The 26,673-nt window shown below is 46.1% G+C and overlaps 1 protein-coding gene across 14 annotated transcripts in view; it reads right to left on the bottom strand.

The window, feature by feature from the left end:
* Positions 1 to 19,908, bottom strand: part of MGLL (monoglyceride lipase) — a 136,525-nt gene extending 116,617 nt beyond the window's left edge. For 5 of the 14 annotated variants that reach the window (XM_005571788.4, XM_074033211.1, XM_074033213.1 and 2 more), the window contains exons 1-2: positions 19,807 to 19,908; positions 18,419 to 18,563 (exon numbers count right to left, since the gene is read on the bottom strand). In XM_005571788.4, coding sequence (XP_005571845.1) covers positions 18,419 to 18,543 — 125 coding nt within the window. In that variant the 5' untranslated portion in view covers positions 18,544 to 18,563; positions 19,807 to 19,908. Of the gene's footprint in view, positions 1 to 18,418; positions 18,564 to 19,032 lie in introns of all 14 variants that reach the window. The other 9 variants (XM_005571787.5, XM_045385602.3, XM_074033215.1 and 6 more) reach the window with 3 other exon arrangements.
* Between the last annotated feature and the right edge of the window lie 6,765 nt (positions 19,909 to 26,673).

The raw sequence follows: 26,673 nt of genomic DNA, 5'->3' as shown, positions 1-26,673 counted from the left end.
CCCACTCAGGGTTTTTGTGAGGGTTAAATAACATCTGTACAAACAGCTGAGTTACAGGCATGGTTCTGCAATGTTTTACAAGGCATAACTGGGTGTTGGAATTTCAATGGTGCTTTTAAAGCAAGCAGACTTGGGTTCAAATCCTGGCCCTTCCACTTAATAGCATGTGGCTGACACTGTCTATGGCAATAAAACAGCAAGAATGGCCGGGCGCGGTGGCTCACACCTGTAATCCCAGCACTTTGGGAGGTCGAGATGGGCGGATCACGAGGTCAGGAGATCGAGACCATCCTGGCTAACACAGTGAAATCCTGTCTCTACTAAAAATACAAAAAATTACCCGGGCGCAGTTACGGGCGCCTGTAGTCCCAGCTACTTGGGAGGCTGAGGCAGGAGAATGGCGTGAACCCAGGAGGTGGAGCTTGCAGTGAGCCGAGATTGCACCACTGCACTCCAGCCTGGGCGACAGAGCGAGACTCCATCTCAAAAAAAAAAAAAAAAAAATTGCAAGAATGAGGCTAGGCATCTCATGGGTGCTGTGAAAGTCAGGGAGGTAAAGACAGAGAAGTATCTAGCAACGTGTCAGACACAGGTTTGGGCCTTCCTAAGAGATTGGTTTCCTTCCCCTTTCTGACGGTGATGCAAATCAAAAGTGGTTACAAAAGAATTTTAAGAAAGTCATGTATTCAAGGAATAAATGCTTCCCTGCAGCCCTCTGAGGTTAAGCCATGGAGATCAGCAGGCTGTCTCCCCCATTCTTGGCTGGGGCCTCAGTGGAGATAGAGCCTGACAATGCCCATCTTGGATCTGGTGCATAGAATTCTAAACACACTGAATGGCCAGGCGGGGCATAAGCATGGGACTATGAGGGTCCTCTCCTCTGGGAAGCTCTCTAGCTTCTCCAGGCAAATCACCCAGTCTAGACTCCAGACCCTGGCACATGCACTAGTGGCTGGCCTGCCTGCCTTTCTCCTTGTGCTGTGAGCTGTTGGAAGGCAGAGACCATGGGGTCTTAATGATTTCTCTGTCACCCAACACCCAGCACAAGGCCTGCCATAAAGTTTGTGCTCAGTAAATATTTACTGAATGACACTAACGGATGTATGGATAAGTAAATGTGTGGATGGGTAGATGAATGAATAAATGGATGGATAGATGGATGGGTGGATTGGTGAATGGATGGGTGGAAGGGTGGATGAACGGGGTGGCTGGGTGGATGTATGGGGTGGGTGGATGGATGAATGGATGGATGGATGGATGGATGGATGGATGGATGGATGGATCGATGGATTGAAGGATAAATGAATGTATGGATGGGTAGATGGTAGGTGGATGGATGAGTGGGTGTGTGAGTAGATGTATGGGTGGGTAGATAGATGGAAGGATGGATGGATGTATGGATGGGTAGATGGGTAAATGGATGAATGAGTGGGTTGGTGGATGGACGGGTGAATGAACGAATGGATGGGCGTATACATAGGTAGACAGGGCCGGATGCGGTGGCTCACTCCTGTAATCCCCGCACGGGAAGCCGAGGCGGGTGGATCACCTGAGCTCAGGAGTTCAAGACCAGCCTGGCTAACATGATGAAATCCTGTTTCTATGAAAAATACAAAAATTAACTGGGCATGGTGCCACGTGCCTATAATCCCAGCTACTTGGGAGGCTGAGGCAGGAGAATTGCTTGAACTAGGGAGGCAGAGGTTGCAGTGAGCTATCACGCCACTGCACTCCAGCCTTGGCAACAGAGTAAGACTCTGTCTCAGAGAAAAAAAAAATTAAAAATTAAAAAAAGTAGGTAGATGGATGGATAGATGGGTGGATGGGTAGATGGATGCATGCATGGGCATGTGGCTGGATGGATGGAAGGATGAATACATATATGGATGGGTAGATGGGTAAACTGATGGGTGGGTGGGTGGGTGGGTGGATGGATGGATGGATGGATAAATGGGTGGAGGGATGGCTGGCTGGCTGCTGACTGGCTGGCTGGCTGGATAGGTAGATGGGTAGATGGATGGGTAGGTAGGTGGATGGATGGATAGGTGGATGGATAGATGGATGGTTATAGCTACACATGCCTCTTCCCTTGTAGATGCTGCAGAACATCCAGGCCTTTTGGAAGCTGGCAGCCTGTTAACATCCAACACCCATCTCTCTTCAGGGAGTCCTTAAATCATTCAAGGGAAAAACTATAGGGAGGAGTGTTGTGATGAAGCCATCCCCTTAGCAATCTCCTCCCATACTTCTTGTTTTGTAGCTGGGACCAGCCCAAGTTAGGGAGAGGAGGAAACTGCCTGGCTAGCTGCAGGCCCACAGCAACTGTGCTCTGACAGTCCCCCATTGCCCCTCCTGTGACAGTGTTCTCTTTTGGTGCTCTCTCCTCTCTACTGTTTTTTGGTCTCTCCTTTACATGCTTCCTGATGCTGGATCTGCTGTTGATACAGCAATGGGGTCTCTACTCTTCTCCCTGTATTAACTCCCACATACCCCCCACCAAAGGAGTCCCAGAGGCCTCCCATTGCCCACAAGATAAAGCCCAAACAAGGCACATGAGGCCCTTTCTAGTTTCGTCCCCTGTGCTCCAGCCACGTGCTCTATTCCCCATCAGGCCTTCTGATGCTGTCCAGTTCTGCCTAGAACATACTTTACTTTTTATTCAAATCCCATCATCCTTCAATACGTGGCTTAGGTATAATGTTCTCCAAAGTCTTCCCCCAAACTGCTCTTTTTAGAAAATGTTGGAAGTACAGAAAAATATGAATAATAAAATGAAAATTACCCATTATAATTCTGAAGCCTAGAGATTACTACTATTCATATTTGTAGTCTTTTTTTCCATGATTATAATTTTAATATGGTTGAGATCACAAAACCTCCAGCACAGTGTGGTTGGAGGTTCTAGTCTCTCCAGTACAATGTTGAGTAGAAGTGATGAGTTAGATATCTTTATCTTGCTCCTAATCTTAGGGGAAAAGCATCTGTTAAGTATGATGTTAGCTTTAGGTTTTTTGTAGATGTTCTTTATCAGATTGAGAAGGTCTTTCCTATTCTTTGTTTTTTAAGTGACAAAATTATGGTATTGAAGAAAGGGTATTGAATTTTATCAAATACTGTTTCTGCATCAACTGAAATGATCATGTAGGTTTTGTATTTTACTCTACTAATCTCATGCATTACACTAATTTATTTTTAGACATTAAACCACCCTTACATTCCCAGGATAAATCTCACTCAGTCATGGTGTGTGTGTGTGTATATATATATGTATGTATGTATGTGTATGTATATGTATGTATGTGTATAGATATGTATGTATGCGTGTGTGTGTGTATATATATATAGTTTGTTTTGTTTTGTTTTGTTAAGATGGAGTCTTGCTCTGTTGCCCAGGCTGGAGTGCAGTGGTGCAATCTTGGCTCACTGCAAGCTCCGCCTCCCGGGTTCAAGTGATTCTCCTGCCTCAGCCTCCCGAGTAGCTGTGATTACAGGTGTCCGCCAATACACCTGGCTAATTTTTTGTATTTTTAGTAGAGATGGGGTTCTGCCATGTTGTCCAGGCTGGTCTCGAACTCCTGAGCTCAGGTGATCCGCCCACCTTGGCCTCCCAAAGTGCTGGAATTACAGGCAGGAGCCACTGCGCCCAGCAATACGTTTTTAAATGTTGCCAAATTCAGTTTGCTAGTATTTTATTAAGTATTTTTGCATCTCTATTCATAAGAAATACTGACCTTTAGTTTTCTTTTCTTGTGATGTCTTTGTTTGCTTTTGTTATCCAGGTAATACTGACCACTTAGAATAAGTTGGGAAGTGTTTTCTCTTCCTGTATTTTTTGGAAAGGTTTGTGAGAATTGATATTAATTCTTCTACATGTTTGGTATATTTCAACAGCAAAACCATCTGGGCCCGGGTTTTTCTTTGTTGGTAGTTTTTTTGGTTTTGTTTTTGTTTTGCTTATTAATCCAATGTCTTTACTTGTTTTAAGTCTATTCAGATTTTTTATTTCTTCTTGAGTCAGTTTGGGAAGTTTGGGTCTTTCTTAAAGTTTGTTCATTTCATTTACATTATCAAATTTATAAGGACACAATTGTTCATAGTATTCCTTTATAACCCTTTTTATTTTTGAAAATTTGGTAGTAATGTCCCCTCTTCCATTCCTGATTGTAGTAATTCAAGTCTTCTCTCAAGCTAAAGATTTATCAATTTTATTGGTATTTTCAAATAACCAACTTTTGGATTTATTTCCTCTATTGTTTTTCTATTCTTTATTTCACTAATTTCTGCTCTGATCTTTATTATTTTCTTCCTTCTGCTTGCTTTAGGCTTAGTTTGCTCTTCTTTTTTCAGTGTCTTAAGGTGAAAAGATATTTGCATCTTAAAAGATAATTTTATTAAGTGAATCTCTGGTTGGTAGATTCTGTCAGTGATGAGAAGAGAGAAGGGAGGTCTGTTGGCCTCCAAAGTCACAGTTGTACAAGAACAGGGGCTGTAACTCAGAACTTCATTTTATGATGCTTTCTGACACCTACTCTGGCTAATTTAGACACACTGTGAAAACTCTGCTTTTTTCTCTGCTCCAGAGTCTAGCTTTCTTATCAAAAATTTTGTTTACAACCTCCAACATGACCATAGCCTCCAATGTGACCATTTCCAGATCCATGATGATTCTTTCAGTTGTGACAGAAAGTGATTCCCATGCTCATTGGCTTATGTGATTGTTGGGCTCAGTGCTGTTAGGTTTGATTCAAGGGGTCTGGCAACATGACCAGGAACTAGTTTCTCTTTCAACATTTCTTAGCTTTGCTTTTTTGAGGTAGGTTCCATTCTTGGTCAGACTTCCCCCTTGTGGTCTCAAAATGGTTGCCAGAGTTCCCAGGGTTCACACTTCCAGAGTCAACTTCAGAAGAGAAAAGTGACAGTCTCCTTCCCAAAAGTCCCAGGGGAAATCTTATTGATCACTAACTTGCACTGGGTACTTGCCCATCCCTGAACCAATCACTGTAGCTGGGGAGAATGTAAAATGATGATAGGCTAAACTTGTCACATGATCAACCTCTCACCAGGGTGGTGTCAACACCATCAGAAACACATGAGCTGAAAGTAGAGGAGAGATGCCTCTTAAATTTAAGGCATTGTGGGTGGAAGAAGAAGGAAATGGATACTGGGGAGACAACCAACCAACGTCTACTCAGGCTCCAAGCTCATCTCCCACTATTCTTCAACATCAGCCTCTCTTCTCCTGCTCATTCCCATCTCCAGTGCCTCTACTCAGGCTGGACATATGCCTAGGATTCCTTTCCTCCTTCTCATCATGCTCCTTCATATCTGTCTTGGGCCATTTTGAGACTCAATTCAAGCATCGGCAGCCCAAATACTCACCACCATTTGGATCTTCCATCATTTGGATGCATCTGGCTGAAAGAATCAGAACACACCTGGTAGTTGAGACATATGAGTGTGGATTTTTGTCCTATCAATCAAAGTATATTTATAGGCAGATCCAAGGTTGCCTCAGCTATTCCATCAAGGACCCAGATTTTCCCAGCTTTCTCCTTCACTCTCTGTTGGCATCTCTTTCCATCTCATGACTACAACATGGCTACTGCAGCTGCAAGCATTATGCCCACAAAGGCAGAATGTAGGAGTGAGGGGAACTGGGGCAGAGAGAGAGATAGATCTTCTCATCTTGCTCTCTCTTGCCTTTTATCATGGAACTAAAATCCTCCAGAAACTTATTCTGTGTCTCATTAGCCATCACTAAATCCTATAGCCAGCCCTAGCTGCAATGTCACTGGGAGAGAAGAATGGGATAGCCATGTCTGATTAAGACCAATCATGAGGCCAGGTGCGGTGGCTCACACCTGGAATACCAGCACTTTGGGAGGCTGAGGAGAGAGGATCATTTGAGGTCAGGAATTTGTGACATGCCTGGGCAACATAGTGAGATCCTGTGTCTACAAAAAATGTAAAAGCTATCTGGGTATGGTGGCACATGCCTGTAGTCCCAGGTACTCAGGAGGCTGAGGCGGGAGGATCACTTGAGGCCAGGAGTTGGAGGCTGTAGGGAGCTATGATTAAGCCACCGCACTCTAGCCTGAGTGACAGAGCAAAGCCCTGTCTCTTAAAACAACAATAAAAAAAAGACTAATCATGAGTGATATCCCTGAGGACAAAAATCAGCATGAAAGAAGTGAGGATGGCCACAGTTCTCTGCATGGTGCCCTTACTCTGTAATGACAGAGTTCATTCCTGGCACGCTCCCATGTTGTGCTGGCTCTGCCCTTGAGCCAGGTGGCTTGTGGGGCTTGCTGAGACTAGATGGTCTTGGACAAAAGACATCAAGGCAAAGGATAAACCAACAGCAACTTCATGCAGGCTGGGGCACCCACCATGGAACCACAGAGAAGTACAGATGTGAAAATATGGGATCCTCACCCAATTCTAGACATTTAGCCACATAAAATCTTTGCAGGAATTTCTCAGTTGCTCTGGATGGACTAGACTGTAAACAATTACCAACCCACATGGCCCCTGACTCTATCATGGTTCCCAGCACAGCCTATACAATGAAGCCCAAATTCCTTAGCAAGTCAAAATGGCCATTGCCAACTGAACTGAGTGCACAAAGGAAAGGCCACCCGAGGACACAGAAAGAGTGTTGGCATCTGTGAGCCAAAGAGAGAGGCCTCAGCAGAAATCAACCCTGCTGACACCTTGATCTTGGACTTCTAGGCTCCAAAACTGCGAGAAAATTAATTTCTGTTGTTGAAGGCCTCCAGTCTGTGGTATTTTGTTATAGTCGTCCTAGCAGACTAGACAACAGCCATTCCAATCCAGGCTCCTGAACCCGCCATTCCAAACTCACATTCTACCATGCAGTTCAGACTCCAGTTTCCAAAGAATCCTTGTAATTTTCAGAGCACACTGTATCCTTTCTCACTTCCATGCCTGTGAGAGTGATTCCCTTCAGCCCAGAATGTCCCTTTCTACCTTCAAGATCCAGCCGAAAGTCACCTAAACATCTCTCTGAAATCCAAACACAGTATCCACAGCCTTCACAAGACAACACCCATGGTGTGTGGCACTGCCTCCCTGACAAAGGTATGGAGATGCCTTCAAAGGCAGGGGCAGGGCGACTTCATTTCTGTGTCTCCAAACTGGAATGAGACCTGGCATATACGAGGTGTTCAGCAAGAGCTAGTGCCATGGAGAGGTCAGAAGTGAAAGGGGCCACATCTCCAAGCTGTTTGTGGACCCTCCATTGCTGTCTAGCACAGTGCTGAGTTTATATTTGGAGCACAATTAATACCTGTTGAACCATTCTCCCACCCAATCAAAAAAGGATGCAAACCCTCCAGATTCTGACATCCACAGCAACTTCTGTGCTAAAATGGAAAACACCTGCCATACTGCAACTCCCACTCATAGATGCATTTCACACAGAGTTTTACACCACAGCTAACTAAACTGGTGAAAGCACAGTCATCCAGTATCTCAAGGGGTAACCTGCAGGGAATATTCTTCTTCCAGGTGTCGCTAACTCCTTCAGTGATACTTATGGATTTAGCTCCTCCTTTTCCTGCACAAAAGGTTAATGCCTTGAAGCCCATATACAACCGAAAAGCCTTTATTCTTTTCCTGGAAAACTATGGCAGTAGAGACTTCAGGAATCATCCTCTCTCAATCATCCCATTGTAAATATGAGGAAGTTGAATCATCCATGCAACAAATGTGTTTTGATCCCTTATTTTGTGCCAGGTATGAAACTCTACAAGAGGCCTGTGTTAGAGAAGACAGAAAAAAGCTAAACATGAATTCTGCCCTGGTTGGAGAAGATAGAAAAAAGCTAAACATGAATTCTGCTCATAGGTTGTTCTACTCCTGTGAGATGCAAACTATCCCAGAGTTATAGCAAAAGAGAAAACTTCTGGGAACTTGCTGGACAGTCTAGAGATGGTACCTTGTCTAAAGTTACTCAGAGGCAGAGGTAGTAATAAGACTTCAACCCTGGTCCCAACTCTTAATACAAATATATTTTCCCCCATGCAGTAGATTTCAAAAATAACCACAAAATATTCTCTCCTCCATCCTCGCTCCTTGGACATGCCTTCACATACTGCCTCTGGGCTGACCTCCTGATGTGCTTTGGCCAGTGGGACATTCACAAACGTGATACAAGAGAGACTTCAAAAGCACTCGAACACTGGCATCTGTTCTCGTTGCTCTTGAAACACTGCCAACTTAAGAACAGATCCAGGCCAGTCTGAGAAAGCATGATAAACCACATGGACAAGAACTGAGGTGATCCTACCAACAGCCTGCCAACACCAGACGTGGGTAAAGCCATCCAAGACTGGCAAGCCTCTAGATGGCCTGCCAGTGCCTGCCAATCCACAGCTGACCATAGATACATGCGGGAGCCTGGCTGGGAGCAGCAGAAGACCCACCCAGCTGAGCCCAGCACTAATCGCCAACCCACAGAATCAAGGGCTGAGTAACAGCAATAGATTCCTAACATACCCTAGACTATCCTGTCCACTCTGGATCCAGCACATGGCCCTTGTAGTAACAGTCTCACTCTCTGCAGCATAAACATTTCCACCAACGATGATAACGTAATCAGGACCAAAGGAAAAACATATGCCAAAGACCAGAGTACCTTAAGACATGGATTAAGGTATTCTTAATTTTCTGAAATTTGACTGGATGCTCTGAAAATTGGATGCTCTGAATATTGGATGCTCTAAGGAAGGTTTATTTGAGTTGACTTCCAGCTATAATAGCTAAGGGTTGTTTGGTTCTCCTTCCAGTCAAGAGTTATGCCACAAATCTTGTACTGAGCTCCACATAAAAGAAAAGTGTTGAACTAACCTTATTATGTGTTATCTCAAAAAGAATTTCGCCACCAAAGGCCGGCTTCCTTGTGGCTTTTTTGTTTTGTTTACTTTGTAAAAGAAGCACCCAGCAACTGCAGAAGTTTATTAGGGAGCCTGAAATCTCCTTGACATAGAACTGAGTTTCATTTGAAGAAACAAAAAAGTTAAGAAAAAAAAAGGTGAGTAACTTGAGCCCTGGCGAAAGCCTGTGGCCTGGTGTGGTGAGGGCAGCAGTCAGGTTGGAATCTGTCAAAAGCATGACTGCTTTCACACTGGGTCCTCTGTGACTGGTGCTTGCCATGAGGGTGGAGGGAAGTAAGGGGTAATGGTGGGCAATCGACAAGCCTGGCACAGGTCCAGAGTCCCCAGAACGATGGTGCAGGGAGATGAAGTGGACAAAGGAATCAGGAGAGTTTAAATTGACCCCTCAGGGAGCCCACATTTCTCTCTCACCCACACCACCCATGTGGGAAAGGTGCTATTAGTCCTCGTTTTAAAGATGAGAAAACTGCTGCAGTGATGGGTCAGTAGCGTCTCTGGGGGCCCATACCTGGCCAGTGTCGACCAGGGTGTGGTCCTGGCAGTCCTGCCCCAGGACCTCCGCTCTTCTCCATGCACCATTGGCTTTTGCTGTTCAGAGAGGCAATGTTTCCCTGAAACACGTTTCTTTAAGATTGACGGAACAGGATAAACAGAGGGGAACTTCTAAAATGTCTAAAGGCAGCAATTTCCTAACTAAAGGTTTTCAATCTCTAATCCAGTAGACTGTCAGTGACCTGGGAAAATTGACATGCCTTGATAAGGAGACATTAACCAGAGGCTGTATGTGGCCACATGTGCAGTTTTTTTGTGCCCTTCCATCTCTTTCCCTTTTCATTCTTTTTTCCCCTCCTTCCCTCCTTTTTGTTTGGGGCCCCCTCATAAGAGTCTGCCACTTTCTTCTGACTCTTGTTCTCCCAGAGGCCTCCTGGGCTCCTGTTCCTCCCACAGTTTCTCCCCTCCTCCCACCTATCTCCTGTATGCTCTAAGTAGGTCTCTGGTCATCTCTTCTGAGGTCCATCTGCCCTTATTAGCAGCCTCGGTGGGCATCACCTAAGTGCCCTAATACTGCTAACCACTGTCAACAGACCCAGCAAAATGGAGGCTGGCCATGGGAGATAGGGAGCTGGTACCTCTCCAAGCCCTGCTCCAAACCGGACATTTGCTCAAGTCCTTCCTGGGGAGGGCTAACTTGTAGTTTAAATTGATCAGAAGAAGGCATGGGGGAAACTTCTGAGGAAGAGCCCAAAGCAGAAGCAATGCATAATCAGGAGGCTGCCCTGCAGCCCTGAGCCAGCCCTGTGGCAGCCTGAGAAGCTCCTTTCACCCCCGGGCCTCAGTCTTTCCTTCTATGAAATGACGAAGGTAGCAAAGAACTCTGGGATCACTGACCCCCATTTTGAGAGTCTCGTGGAGCCTGTGATCCATCTTCCTTTTCTAGAGAAGTGTATACACCACTTTGAGGTCAAAAGCCCCAGACTCTAACCCCCTAAAACTATCCACGAACCTACTGTAAGTCCCCAAGGTCAGGGACAGCGGCTGATGTCTAAAGATACCTTAGTGCTCAGTCTGTTGTTTTCCCACCCTTCTTTCTGTCCTCTATCCTTCCTCTGCCTTCTTTTTTCTCCTTCCTCTCTTCTCTTCTTTCTTTCTTCTCTCCTTCCTTCCTTCCCTTCCTTCCTTCCTTCCTTCCTTCCTTCCTTCCTTCCTTCCTTCCTTCCTTCCTTCCTTCCTTCCTTCCTTCCCTCCCTCCCTCCCTCCCTCCCTCCTTCCTTCCTTCCTTCCTTTCCTCCCTGCCTCCCTCCCTCTCTCCCATCCTCTCTTCAGACTGTCACTAGAGCTATGACTCCCTGAGAAGCATGTGGTTTGAATCTTTTTGGGGGAAGGTGAGGCATACCTTCTCATCATCATATACAAGAGACTGTGTGGAACACCATGCACAGGAACAAATGGTCAGCGTTAGCCTGGGAGCAAGGCATGTTAGCAGACAGCCACAAAGGTCAGCTTGGGCCAGCTGCAAGTGGAGGGACACATAGCACACAGCTCTTCTTACAGCTTCAAACACACAGAGAACAATGTCACCCCGTTTCACTCGCCGACCACCGCTGCATCCCCACCCCCATCCCCTAATGAACAAGGCTATGTGAAATGAAAAGAACCTCCTACCAACAAGAACCTTGGATGACCCTGCAATATGGGACAAGGGTCATCTTGTCATCTCAGCTGTAAAAATTTGCACCAGTAAAGACCATTTCCTCCGTGTATACAATGACCAATAGTTTGGTTTGCATTCATGGACAAAGTGCATCTGGGATTAAGATCTAAACCCAAAAGGTGCCAATAAATAGACAATGGTGGACAAAGGTTGCTATTCAGGAAGCAGCTTATTCTGCTATTTTTTTTCTTCGACTCTACTGCAAAATAAAGCCAGATTTGTATCAGCAGAACATTCTTACAGCAACTGGAAGAAATTATCCCTTAACGAAGCTGTTGAAAAACTCAACTGCAAGAATAGCAGCTGGCCTTGCCTCTTGCCATCAAAAGATCTTTTCTATTCGAACAGTATTTTTAAAAAGCCCTAAAGAAATGCCCTGTTTAAAAATAAAACAATTTGCTATGCTATCACAAAAGCAGAAGCATCAGAAGGAGAAATAACAGCTTCATACAAGAAAAAGAAACTTCTGAAAATTCTTAAAATGGACAAAATAACACACAGGTGCTACTAAAATGCAATAATCTGACTAAAAATAATGTCATTGCTAGAAAATGCATGGTAGGGCCCATTTTCTCAGAGTTTAAGAGTAAATTTTATGGAACAACAGACATAAGTCAAAGGTGCTTCACTTTTGATTCCTCCTTGTAGGGAGAGAGTGTAAGCTGATTCCTTCCTTCCCTTCAGCACAGTCACTTGTGATTCATATTGATTCATATTGTATGGTGGCGTCTGAAATGTAATCAGTTCATTGGCCACTGCTCCTTCTCCTCACTCCCCTCCTGGCTTATCCCAGGGCTGTGCCAACAAATGACCCACAGCCTGCGGCGATCCCATGCGTCCTCCTTGCCACACAGCAGCCCCACCGTGTTCTGAGCTGAGAATATGCTAAAGGTGTGTGCTGTGAAGGAGAATCCCACATTCCCACACCCTCAATAACACCAGCTCCTTCTGCCATCACACCAGAGACACCTGGGAGTCACCTTCCTTCTCCCTCTGCTGCCCATGCATCCTCAGGCACGGTCCCTGTTCATCTCTCCATCCCCCGCTACCACGAAGTGCTATGTCTTTGCCATGACTCGGCCTTCTTCGCCTTGCACCTAGATTACTATGAACCTCTCCATCTGGCTGGTTATTTGAGATACAAAGCTGGGACCCCTACACCCACCCTTTGGCTCATGCTTTTGTGTTTGGGTCCTCTCCCCCACGTGCCCTTTCCAAGGGTGGAACACCATCCAGGCCACGGGACAGAAGGGCAAGTAGGAGCTGCGACCCAGCCCACACTTTGCTCATCAACTCACGGGGCAGCCTCTGCCCAGTGGGCACTTCTGTCTGATTTGCACAAAGGCTCTGCATGGCATAGCAGCAGCCCTGCCTCTAGGTCCTGGCTGCATCATATTATAATTATCCACGTGTTGGTCCATCCCCACCCCTTCATCAGATACATGATCTTTGCCACCCTTTCCCCACCCTGGCACCCAAGGACCATGTAGACATCAATAAGGAAGTATTTGCTGAATGAATTGCTGCTTTGGATCCTGGGAGAGGAGAGCAAGGAGCCGTATGGGGGAGCCACAGAGCTGCATGCGAGGGGCGCTGAGTGGGAGCCAGGCCGTCCTCACCCCTGCAGAGACTGACAGAGCGGAGTTCAAAATGGCCATCTGAAGGGACAATAAGTTGTGTGATTTAGCTGACCCCAGGGACCATCTGTGCTACACCAGCTGGTTGGTGATGCGGGAACACCTGGTCGCAGGTGGCATGAGTTCAGAAGGGCCACAGGGTTCAGCAGCTGCGGCCTGGGGAGACGGAAATTCACACTCCCTTCTACGCTCAAAGAAGAAAACAGGACGTGCAGAAGGCTTCCCAGAACACTGAACAAACCCCCAAAGCAGGGGGTGCGAGAGAGAAAGCACTAAACAGCCGGCTGACAACCTGCTTAGAAAACCTAAGGGCGGGGAAAGAAAAGCCAGTCCCACCTTTGAGGACAAAGTCTCTGGAAGGCCGTGGGGATGGAATTATGTCCAAGCAGATGGTGAAAATTCTTCACCTCCGGATGGATCCAGATGGCTGGGAGGGGCCCTTATTTCCTAGAGCCACAGGTGCCACACCCGTGTCTGACTGGGGGCTGATGTGAGGAGGACATTACAAGGACGCAAGAAGGGGGGATGTTCTATACCACTTAAATCTACCCAGGCCTCAGGGCACGGCCTCTCCTCCAGGTAAACTGGCATAGGTGGTGGAAGTGCCTGAGGATGGCACTGCCCATTGCTGCAGACACACACAGGGAGTGAAGACTTCATGGAGAAAGGGATCAACATGGGCCTGGAACGGGAGGGCTGTGATGGGGGCCATCACTGAGCCCCACTCCAGGAGCAAGGGAAGGAACAGCAGGAGTGGGGAGCCCTGTCTTATTGGTTCTAGATCCACTGAAAGCGGCCACAGTTCTGAGAACTTGGGCAGGTTCCAGAAACGATGCCAGATCTCCCTTGCTAGTCCCTCCCCTGCCTGTGTTCCCCTTGCAGCACCTAGCTCCACGTCACCGGCAGGAAATTCCTGAAAACCATGCAGGCTGCACCTGGCCCCGAGGCAGCTCAGACCAGTGGAGCAGACCAGGTGGGAGAGGAGGGAGCCATGGGGAGGGGGTGGTTACAAAGTTCCTGGAGGGAAAAAGCCACGTGACCGAGGTCTGAGGCGAGAAAGGACTAGAAGGCACGGCCAATAAGGTTCAGAGAAAGGGCTTCTGTTCCAGAAGGTCTCCATAAATGCAGGCAAATTGGGAACAAAATGCAAAACAGAGATTTAAAGGAGGAAGCACTTGCTGGAGGCCTGAGGGCAGGGCTCTGGAGGAAGTGGGGAGGGCTGGCCTCCCAGAGATGTGCCTTGGGACACCAGCGAGGGAGGGACAATCAAACTTTGAGCCAGTTCCTTCAATACACCAGTTGTTATCATCTTAACAGAAGCTACAGAAAAGAAAGTGGGCCAGTTCTTCAGAGTTGAGGGGCTGCCGGGAAGGCCAAGTGCGCGAGCGGATGGGTGCACTAGCGCTAGAGAAAGATGGGAGTGAGATGTGTCCACTCGGTACCCCTCTACTCAGCACCTCCTTCACGCCGGTCCTTGCAGATGAACAGCAAATATGGTCTGCTCCATACCTTGAACTCACTGCCTGGGAGGGGTCAGAGTTGTACAATCATATAATTACAGCCTGCTCTCCAGCCTTCCTGGTCATTCCAGTGTCAAATGAGGATATTTTTGGAGTCTAAGTCATCAAATTGCACATTGTTTTCACACCACACCCTTTCCCCCACCCAAGCACTGCCATTCAGTCATTCTCATGGGTAAGGAATTCTCACAGTTAACTTCCAGGTGTCCTTTCTATGAACTGAGAGCCACTTGGTGGGCTGAATTCAAAGGTGCTAAATATTTCTCAAAGAGGCACAAGAGCAACCGTGACTTCCTAGCTCAAGAGTCCACAAAGCAGCTCGCCCTCACCCATGGGCCAGTCTCCATCACCCTGTGATAGCATCAGTGGACATTTGCTCATGATCCAGTACCCTTTTTTTTTTTTTTTTTTTTGAGATGGAGTCTCACTCTGTCACCCAGGCTGGAGTGCAGTGGCGCAGTCTCGGCTCACTACAACCTCTGCCTCCTGGGTTCAAGCGATTCTCCTGCCTCAACCTCCCGAGTAGCCGGGACTACAGGCGTCTGCCACCACACCTGGGTAATTTTTTGTATTTTTAGTAGAGAGGGAGTTTCACCACTTTTGGTCAGACTAGTCTCAAACTCCTGACCTCAGGTGATCTACCCACCTCGGCCTTCCAATGTGTTGGGATTACGGGTGTGAATCACTGTACCCAGCCAATATTTTTAAATTCCAGCATGCTGAATTGGATGAGGCAGCTAGTCAGCCAAGGGCATAAATTCCGCTTTTTCGTTGTTGTTGTTGTTTTCAGAATAGACACATATCTCTGATCTATTTTTTTTTTTAAGAGACAGAATTTCAACATGTCGCCCAGGGTGGTCTCAAACTCCTGGTCTCAAGGCATTTCCCACCTCTGTCTCTGGAGTTTCTGGGCCACAGATGTGTACCACTGAACCCAGGTCATTTCCCACTTTTAATATATCATGAGCAAACGATTAGGGAGAATTCATTATTCTCTTCCTCTTTACCCTAGGAAGTGATCTTTACCCCAACTCAAAATCTAAAAATTTATCAGGAAAATACTAACTATAAACACAAAATCTGTCCTGCTTGGTGGTGTAAGGAGAACAACTGGATTTGGTCCACGTCAGAAGAATGTGGACCAAATCCCCCCGCCTTCCCCCACTGCCAGCAGGGGTCATTTGTAGAAAGATACTTTGTAACATTGGACTTCTGTTTCCTCATCTGTAAAAATGGGAATAGTAAGAATAATAATACTTGTCTCACAGATTGATGTGAAGGTAAAATGAGATAATGTGTGCACAGAATCTAGTCCAGACCCTAGAACATACTTGGCACTCAATTAATATGAGATAATTCTGCCATGCCTTAAGTATAAGATTTGTTATTACTGTAAATACTACAGCATGAATTTGCCTTGGCACTGCCAAATGGAGTTTAAGCTCTGATTCCTGATGATGAAATACAGAGACTCTGGCCTGCTATGTTAAAAACAGCACTGACGGTAAAGGCTAACCCAAGACATGCTTTCTCTTTCTCAGGGTCCAGTCTGAGGAGGCTGGTGTTTGTACGACAGAATTTGCTTCCATAAAGCGGGTTAAGCCAGGTTCCCAGTGCAGCGACTGACACCTGTGGCTTGGTGTTGCTCTGAGCCACCTGCAGAGCCAGTCCTGGAACCCAGCAGGTCCTCTGAGGGCAATATGTCCTTGTAGGTGCTCATGGCAGGCTCCAGGAGCTGGAGGTAACTGATTGGCCAGAAAATCCACCCAAACCAGTACTGACTAACTGATGCTGGCACAGATCCTTCTGCATAGTAAAATATCCACGGGCCCCCGGGGTGGCTTCTGAGGTCCCGAGGGCCTCTATGAGAAAGAGAGCAGAGGCGGGGCTGGAGATGAGGTGCTCTTAACCCAGGTTTTGCCCACAGTTGCTAGAGTAGTGGGGGAGGGTTCAGTCTCCTCTTTTTTTGCCCCTTGCTTTTCCTCCCTTCTTTCTTCCTAACTGGGAAGAGGCAGGATTGCACAAAGCCAGGTCCTGGTTTTGCTGAAGAGGGGTAAAGAGACTGGGGGGAAAGATTGAAGCCCTGGTGACTTGAGGTCTCCTCCCTCTTCCTAAAAGCAGAATGAATGATTCTGTGCATGCAATAATAATAATACTTATTATAATGATGCTGCGGGGGTCTCCCAGATCATGCAAGAGGGCAGGCATGCTGAGCAGCTGCTCTCGGTTATGAAGATACAGAGGTGTTTCATGCTGGCTGGCACAAACGTCTGCCCTGAGCCCCCACGCTAGGATCCCCAAGGCTGCCCCAAGATCCAGCAAGCACAGGGTTAACATGAGTCATGACAAGGGGCCTCCAGGACCTCTGCATCATCTCCAGGGGCTGGAGGCAGGGCAGGTAGGACCTTAGCCAGCCCCTTCCTCTTTGGTAAACTGAGGAAAACACAACAGAAAGTGTTCATTGAGCCGCACATGCTCATGGTTCTGTTGCTCTTTCTATTTCAGTACTCCTGCCCTCAATATTTTTTTCCCTTTACCTTTTCTAGACCCATACTTTTCTTCCAAATTCTGGGGCTGAACTGCCCCAGCCATCCACCCCTGTTCTTAAGCCCATCAGCAACCACCATAAGGCGGACGCTGACATCCAAGAGGCAGCCCAGTTTAAATTCAGAAGTTGAGTTATCATTTCTAACTAGAGCAAAAGCAACGGAGCAGAGAGAGCTCCCTGCAATGCAACTTCAGCACAGAGATTGTGAAAACCACTCGCAGGCGAGGAGAGGGCAGGGCAGCCAACTTGACCATTTCGAACACACTCACCCACCGCCCTCCCCCTGTGCCAGGACTGCAGAACCTCTTTATTTTTGTTGACTTCGAACTAGGACAACCTCACTACTTAACCAACAAAGCCCCCCAAGTCTGAGACTCAGATTAAAAACTTCTATTTTCAATTATTTGTCCTCTTTCTGTATATTGATCAAATTACCACAAACCACTAATCTGTTAGAAATTAATCCAAGATTGAGCAATTCTACAGCCAGTTAAGACAGAGTGGAGAATTAATGATTAATTAGCATCATAATGCTCGACAACCCCCCACACTTCCTCTAATGCATATGCACGTACAGACACATTCTTTAAGAAATGTATTACCAGAACTGGTAGGAACCCTTCTCAGCACATTACACACTTCAAAACACTAGAGAGAAACCATAGTCAGTATGTATAGCTGCCCTGAAGCTGTGACTCTACCTCGGGTTTTAAAAGTCCGTATCTCTGTGTTTTTGATGTGAGGCTCCCTGAATCATACCTTGATGAAGACAAAGAAGAAATTTTACACCTGTGTGAGGGTTGGGTGATTACTGGAGCACAAAGAGAGACATGATCCAACCACACAATGATCCCTAGGAGACAAGAGGCCTACAAAACAGGTAAAATGTCCCTGGAACAGGAAATGTTCACTTGTCACCAGGCCAACTGGTTACCACAAATAAATTCTTTTTCCAAATAACACACACAAGCAGGGTTTTCCTGCTTCATCCAAGAGGAGGGAGCAGCAGCAGGAGACCAACTGTCTTGCGTGTAGTCCCAATGCCTGCTTCTAATAGCAAGACAAATCCTTGATGGAAAATGTACAAAGTAATTGAGCAGGCAAGGAATCGGAAGGAAATACCCAGGCCCCTGTCTTCCTGGTGACACATGTATGCCATCTTCTGAAGCTCAGAAACAAGCAGGAAAAGAGAGCAAAGGTGAAGATATATGTATTACTTCGGGTTTCTCATCCACCTAGGGGATTTTCTTTAATTGTTGGGTTTGATTTTAAATGAATGCCTGTACAACAGGAAATCAACTCCAGTACAAAAAATAAAGTCATGTGGAATTTTTGAAAATTGCCATACGGTAGGATCCATATCTGAGTTGTTATAATGGAAAAAGAATTCCTGCTTCTTAATTTAAAAATTATAAAGTATACATTTTAGCTTTGTTAACATTGCTCAGCCTAACGTTAAAATAGCAGGGGAAGTAGGTCATAGAGAAAGCGGCCCCGCCCCAGATGGCACATGATAACGACCAGAGGAGAAGCAGGGGTCAAGCTCCCCTGTCACCTGGGGTGACTCTTTAAGGAAGACTTACTTGGGTGTGCCTGTGGGTTTCCAGTACCTGCAGAAGAGGTACTGTCCATCTGCATTGACCAAGTGAGGGAGATCCTGGTAGGGAATGCTCTGCGGGGTCCGCCTGGGGGAACTTTCCTCTGGCATTCTGGAAGGGTCTTCAGATCCTAGAAGGAAAGTGACATATTCCAAAGTCAGAAATATCTCAAGAACATGTATGGATAGGAGAGAAAAGCCTAGTTCAGAGTCAGTAACATTTTTTTAAAAGCAGTTTTAAAAACCCCTCCGTTTCAAAGGTTTAAAAAATACATATATTTCTTGCAAACCTCTCCAAGACTGAAAAATCCCATTTGTTCTTAAGAAAATGCTCACTTTATTTTTTAAGTGCCTCATTACAGCTTTTCCCCCTTCCCATCTGTGTTTATTTTAAATCATTTCAGGAAACTTCATCTTAAAGACTATTTTAGCTGTAATCAAGTGGAAATTACAGTCGGCTCTATGGGTACAAAGACCCAGCTGCAAGAAGACCCATCTATCTTAAAATCTCCAAGGAACAGTTTCAAGTGGGCACAGTAATGAGGTGGATGATACTCAGATTATTCCTCCCATCTGAAATTCCAAGGATACATGACAAACCTGTTTCCATTATGTGCTGGCGTTTGCATTCCACAACCACGACAGCCTGGAGAATCAGAACCAGGCAAACCCGGCTGTTCCCTCATCTAGGCGGCCCCAAGGCAGCATGAAGGCAGCTCCCGAGCCCTCTTCCCGCACCCAGACCCTGCCTTTCGTGCTGGGGCGCTCAGCCGGGAGCCTGCTTCCAGCTCCCACTGGCAGGCTCTCCGGGGCTCCCCTCCCTCCCCAGGGCGGGGAGCGGCGCTGCGAATCTCCACTACTAGTTCATGTCATCACTTTTCCTAAACAAATCGCTGGAGGGGCTCGGAGCAGGGAGGGGCCCGGGAAACTGGGAAACTAGCTCGGCGCACACCGAGGCACCTCGCAGACGCACAAATGCGGGTGCCCGAGGCAAAGTCGCCCCCAAGGTTTCTCACAAACTTTGCTTCCTGCGCGTCTCCGACAGTACAGGACATGTAGCCCCGCAGCTGTCATCGGAAATGCCCCTGGGAAAACCGGGGGGCGCTTCGCCGGTGTCTGCACCGGGGAAGGTGGGGACTAGAAAGATGGAGTTGATGGGGACAAGTTGGTTTGGGGGCTGGTGCGAGGGAGCAGGGAGGGCGCGCGCGCACACACACGCGCGCACACAAGGACACGCGCGCACACACACCGTGAACACACACACGCACACATGGGTAGCGGGAGCTCACGCCGGGTGTTTCCGGGACCCCGATGCTGCTCCCCACCCCTGACGGCGGCACTGGCGGGCTGGGGCGGGGGCCGGGAGGCAGTTACCGGGGCCACGAGCGCCGCTGTCGCGTTCCCCGAGCGCCGCGGATCTTCGTTTGCGGCGGGCTAGGGCCGGGACGAGCTGCGCGCGACCGGCTTCGCGGCGACAGGGTGCGGCGTCTGCGCCGCCACTTTATCCCCGGGCCGGCTCGGCGGCGGGGGCGGCCCGAGGTGGGTGGGGACGCGCGGGACCCGGCGGGCGGCGGGCGGCGCGGGGAGGCGGCGCCCGGGGCCCACGTGTGCCCGGCCCGCGGGGAGGAGCGGGGGCGCCGCCCGCCGACCCAGCCACGCACTCCTCTCCTCCCCGCCTCGTGGACAGCCGCGCCCCGGGGTGGCCGCCCGGGGACTATCAGGGAGGTCTGAACTGAGCTGGGTTCATCGGAGCCTCAGCGCAGGAGGACACACCACATCCCCGGGCACACGCGCGCACACATACCCACAGGCACCGCACGTACACAGACAACGCGCGCAGGGCCGCACACATACCACACGTGCACACATGTGCACTCCCAAAGTCACTACACTGCATGGACATACCGACACACATCCCAGAGATCCTACATGCATACAGACACACACAGACCACACATGCATGCACACACACAGCCCCAGCGACACAAAGACACCTGACATCCACAGAGACACACAAACTCACTTAGATTCACATAGAAAGTAATGCAGAGACATAGGCACAGACAACCCACAGAGACACAGACGTGCACAGACATCTGCAGACTACACACCTGGCCCACACATATACACAGACACACTCACATCATACACCTGCAATGATACACACACATCATACACACGCAGTCATACACAGACACACTCACACCTCATGCAGTCAGACACATACAGTACTGGAGGGGGAATTAGTCGGGCGTGGTGGCACGCGCCTGTAGTCCCAGCTACTCAGGAGAATCGCTTGAAACCGGGAGGCGGAGGTTGCAGTGAGCGGAGACCACGCCATTGCACTCCAGCCTGGGTGACAGAGTGAGACTCCATCTCGGGGGAAAAAAAATGCTGGAGGGGGTCCACGTGACTCTTGGTAGTGTAAAAGCAGATGGTGTATGCCTACAAATGCCTTGTCCCTTCCCGGCAATCCCCAGCAACCCTCCCATGCCCAGTGGCTGTGACCCCCAGATAAAACCTCTGGTGCATCTACGCAGGCCAGGGCACAGTCTGAGCTCTGTCCAGTATAACTAGCAACGTGGCCGTGGAGGATACGGCCACTGGACTGAGACTCCAGACCACTTGGGTTGAACATTAGCTCTTCCGCTTGCTCTTTGAGCCTCAGTCTACCACCTTCAACCTGTGAGTGATATACCTATGCCCCAGTGAAGTGTCCCTGACTCACACTGACCTCAAGAGGCCTTCCTGTCTTTCCTCCTCTGCAAAAAATTCTACACCATAGCAGCATTGAGAACTGTGTCTCGGCGTCACACTGTGTGTGTCCAATGAGGCCCAGGTTGTTGTAGAGCCTGTGGTCTAACTCGAGAAATAAAACAACAGCGTTTGAGCAGTGGCTTGAGTTGTAGGCACTGCTGAGCGTGACTCACCCACTGTCTGGCCTCTGGCAGGCCACCACGCCTGGAGCAGAGGAGTGGCCAAGTGACTTCTGGTCCGGGCAGCTCTACAGAATCCATGCAAGAGAGGTTGAGGGGCAGCAGTCTCAGGGGCAGGAAGCTTGGGGGCTTCACTCAAAGCTGGACACGCTAAGTGCACTGGATTTCCGTGGGTTATAATTCATTGAAAGGAAGGGTGGTTGGGGGTCTGATGGATGCTTTTATCAAGCCATTATTTCACATGTCCCTGGCTCTAACATTTCATGATTTAAAATACACAGCTTGAAAATTTGGAGGAGAGGCCGGGCTCAGTGGCTCATGCCTGTAATCCCAGCACTTTGGGAGGCCAGGCGGGTGGATCACCTGAGGTCAGGAGTTCGAGATCAGCCTGACCAACATGGTGAAACCCCATCTCTACTAAAAATACAAAAATTAGTTGGGTGTGATAGCAGGCACCTGTAATCTCAGCTACTCAGGAGGCTGAGGCAGGAGAGCCACTTGAACCCAGGAGGCGGAGGTTGCGGTGATTACACTCCAGCCTGAGTGAAAAAGCAAGGCTCTGTCTCAAAAAAAAAAGGTTTTGAGGAGAGCCTTAACTGAAGTTGTCAGAGGGATCTTAGTAGAAGTGACATTGCAAACTTGAAGAGATCCCCAAAACTTGGTTATGGACAGAACTGAGACTGTGGTGTGTGGCCAGCCAACTGGGAATTTGGGACTTAAGAGACAGATCCTATTGTTCTGTATCTGGCTTTTTCTTGTAATTAAACTTATTCTGAGATAATTGTAGATTCTTATGCAGTTGTAACAAATAATACGGAGAGATGCTATGTGCCCTTTACTCAGTTTCCTGCCGTGGCAACTTCTCACAAACCACAGTAAATATCACAACAGGATACTGACACTGATGCAGTATCTGTAGTCAAGCTACAAAACGTCTCCATCCCACAAAGTGGCACCCTTTTATAGCCACATCCACTTCCCTCTCATCCTCACTTCCCTAGAACCCCTGGCAACCACTATTTTGTTCTCCATTTCTAAAATTTTGTCATTTCAAGGATATTTTATGAATAGAATCATAAAGTACATAACCTCTAGGATTCACCTTTTCATTCAGCGTAATTCCAGGTGGTTGGGTGTAGCAGTCCACAGTATGGAAGTACCACAGTGTGCCTAACAAGTCATCTGCTGAAGGATATCTGCGTTGTTTCCAGTTTTTGATGATTAAGAATAAAGCTACTGTAAACCTCCATGTTCAGGTTTTTGTGTGAACCTAAGTCTTCATTTCTCTGAGATGAGGGCCCAGGAGTGCAATTGCTGAGCTGTATGGAAATTGTGAGTTTTTAAAGAGAATGCCAAAATGTTTTCCAGAGTGACTGTAGTATTTTACATTCCCACCAGCAGTGTAGGAGAGATCCAGTCTCTCAGCATTCACGTCAGCATGTAGTGTTGTCACCATTTTAAAAATTTTAATCTTTCTGTTAAGTGTGTAGTGATGATATTTCACTATGGTCTTTAATTTGCTTTTGCCTAATGGCTAGTGTTATTTCATGTGCTTATTTGCCATCTATATATCCCATTCAGTGAAATGTCTCTTCTTGTCTTTTGGCTATTTTCTTGCCCCCCCCCACCCCCCCCCCCCCCTTTTTTTTTTCTGAGACTTAGCCTCACTCTGTAGCCCAAGCTGAAGTGCCATGGCGCCTTCTTGGTTCACTGCAACCTCCACCTCCCAGGCTCAAGCAATTCTCATGCCTCAGCCTCCCGAGTAGCTGGGACTACAGGTGCAGGCCACCATACCTGGCTAATTTTTTGTATTTTAGTAGAGATGGGGTTTCATCATGTTGTCCAGGGTGGTCTCAAATTCCTGAGCTCAGGTGATCCACCTGGCCTCAGCCTCCCAAAGTGCTGGAATTACAGGCATGAGCCACCATGCCCATCATTTAGGCTATTTCCTTCCTTCCTTCCTTCTTTCCTTCTTTCCTTCCTTCCTTCCTTCCTTCCTTCCTTCCTTCCTTCCTTCCTTCCTTCCTTCCTTCCTTCCTTTCCTTCTTTCTTTTCTTTTCTTTCTTTTTTTTTCTTTTCTTTTTTTTTTTTTTTGAGACAGGGTCTCACTCTGTCACCCAGTCTGGAGTGCAGTGTACGATCTCTCACTGCAGCCTTTTGGCTATTTTCTAATTGTTTGCTTGTTGATTTTTTACTGTTGAGTTTTGAGAGTTCTTGGTATATTCTAGACATTAGTCTATGAGATACTAGATATGTGATTTGCAAATATTTTCTTCCAGTCTGTAACTTGTCTTTTAATTCTTTTAACAAGGTCTTTTGCAGAGTAAAAGTTTTCATTTTGATCAGAAACAATTTATCAATTTTTTGTTTTATGGATTATGCATTTGATGTCAAGTCTAAGAACTCTGTGTAGTCCTACCTCAAGAGATTTTTTCCTGGTTTTCTCTAAAAGTTATATAGATTTACATTTTATGCTTAAGTCTGTAACCTACTTTGAATTACTTTTTGTCTGGAGTGTGAGATTTAGATCAAGGTTCATTTGTCTCTACATGTCCCATTGCTCCAGCACAGTTTGTTTGAAAGGCTGCCTTTCCTCCATTGAATTGCTTTTGCACATTTGTAAAATTCAACTGGCCTGCTTGTACAGGTCTGTTTCTGGGTTCTCTATTTTGTTTCCTTGGTCTGTGTCTATTCCTCCACCAATAACACACAGTCTTGATTATTGAAGTTCTCTATAAATCTTGAAATTGAATAGGCTGGTTGCTCTCACTTTATTCTTCTTTTACAAGACCTTTTTTTTTTTTTGCTAGAGAAGAAATCTCTCCATGTTGTCCAGGCTGGTCTTGAACTCCTGGCCTTATGCTGCCCTCCCACTGTGACCTCCCAATGCACTGGGATTACAAGTATGAGCTACCACACTCAGTCTACAAGATTCTTTTAACTATTCTAGTTCCTTCACCTTTCAATATAAATTTTAAAATAATCTTGTTTATATTCATTAAAAATCTTGCTGGGATTATGATAGGAATTTCATTAAACATGTATATTTTTCAAGAACTGACATTTTTACTATTAAGTCTTCCAATCCATGAACATGGGTATATACGTCCATTTATTTAGTTGTTCTTTGATTCCTTTCATAAATGTTGCATAGTTTTCAGCATAAAAGTTCTATACACATTTGGTCAAATTTATACCTTTTTAAAAATAAGTAATTACAAATGTTAGGTATATTTAATTTCAGTTTCCACATGTTAATTTCTAGCATATAGAGATAAAATTGATTTTTGTATGTTGATCTTGTATCCTGTAATCTTGTTGAACTCACTTATTAAATACAGAGATAGGGTTCTTTTTTTTTTTCCTGTTGGCATCTATTGTCTTCTGTAATCCAGGAGGCTTTGGGTTTTTGGCGTTTGGTTTTATTTGTAGCTTACTTGGGGTTTTCTACATAAAACATCATTATGTTTGAAGTGAGTGTCTTGTAGACAACATATACTTGTATCATTTTTAAAAATCCATTCTGCCAATGTCTGTCTTTTAGTTGGTATATTTAGACCATTTACCTTTAATGTAATTATCGTATTGTTATGTTTTAAGTCTGCCATTTTATTTTTATTTCTGTTCTCTTAATTTTTTTTTATCTGTTTTCTTTTTCTTTTCTTCTTCTGGGTTACTTGCACAGGAATTTTTTCTTGTTTTGTTTTGTTTGATTTGGTTTGGTTTTGAGATAGAGTCTTGCTCTGTCACCCAGGCAGACATCTTGGCTCACTGCAACCTCTGCCTCCCGGGTTCAAGCAATTCTCATGTCTCAGCCTCCCAAGTCTGGCTAATTTTTGTATTTTTAGTAGAGATGAGGTTTCACTATATTGGTCAGGCTGGTCTCGAACTCCTGACCTCAGGTGATCCACCGGCCTTGGCCTCCCAAAGTGTTGGGATTACAGGCCTGAGCCACCATGCCCAGCCTGTTTTGTTTTGTTTTGTTTTTGAGACAGGGTCTCACTCTGTTGCCCAGCCTGGAGTGCCATGATGTGATCACAGCTCACTGCAGCCCCAACTTTCTAGATTAAGTCATCCTCCCACCTCAGCCTCCTGAGTAGCTGGTACTACAGATGTGTGCCACTGTGCCCAGCTAATTGTTTTTTTTCTTGGCAAAGATAGGGTTTCACTATGTTGCCCTGGCTGTTCTCAAACTCCTAGGCTCTGAGCCTGCCTGCCTTGGCCTACCAAAGTGCTGGATAATTATAGGCATGAGCCACCAGGCCTGGCCAGGAACATTTTAAAATTCCAGTTTTATTTATTTAGACTGTGTTTGAGTGTATTTCTTTGTACAGACTTTTCATTGGTCGCTCTATGTACTGCATTTTATGTATCATATCTTACTGATGTCACTTTACTAGTTCTAATGCAATATAAAAACCTAACATCTTATGTCCCTTTACTCTGCACCATTTATACTCTAATTGCCTTAATATTTTCTCTACAAACTCTGAGAATCACATCAGATAGTATTAAAATTTTTGCTTCAACCATCAAATATAACTTAGAAAAGAGGAGAATAAAAGTCTATTTTATTTGCCCATAGTTTTGTTCACTGTGCTCTTTCTTCCTGATAGTACAAGTTTTCTTCTTTTATCATTTCTTTTCCATTTAGATAAATTCCTTGAGCCATTCTTTGAGGATGGGTCTGCTGGCAAAAATTTTCTTAGTTTTGCTTTGTCTGAAAATATCTTGATTCCCCTTCATTCCTGAAGCATATTTTCACTAGATAAAGAATTCTGGTTTAAAAATTATTTTCTTTCAGTATTTGAAAAATATTGTGCCACTACATTCTGGCCTTAATGCTATCTGATAAGATATCCATTGTCATTCAAATTTTTTTTCCTTATAAGAAACATGCAATTTATCTTTCCCTGCTGTCGAGATTTTTTTCTTTGTCTTTAGTTTTCAGAAGTTTGACTATGATGTTTCTTGCTATGGGTTTCTTTGGGTATATTTTATTTGGAATTCATTCAGCTTTTTAATTTATAGTTTTTTTTTTTTTTTTTTTTTTTTTTTTGGTCTCCTGACAAATTTGAGACATTTTCAGCCATTACTTATTTGAGCACTTTTTCAGCCTCACCCTCTTTTCTCTTCTCTTTTTGGGACTCTGATGACATGAATGTTTGAGCTTTTCTTATAGTTCCATAGGTCCCTGAGGGCTCTGTTCATTTTGGGGTTTTTTGGTGTTTTTTTTTTTAATACTATTTTATCTCTGTTATTCAGTTGTGTCATTTCTATTGTCTTATGTTCCAGCTTATTGAAC

This window comes from Macaca fascicularis, chromosome 2 (assembly GCF_037993035.2).
Source record: "Macaca fascicularis isolate 582-1 chromosome 2, T2T-MFA8v1.1".
Classification (NCBI taxonomy): Eukaryota; Metazoa; Chordata; class Mammalia; order Primates; family Cercopithecidae; genus Macaca; species Macaca fascicularis.
The sequence above is the reverse complement of the archived record's forward strand: the minus strand, read 5'-3'. Positions and strand labels throughout refer to the sequence as shown.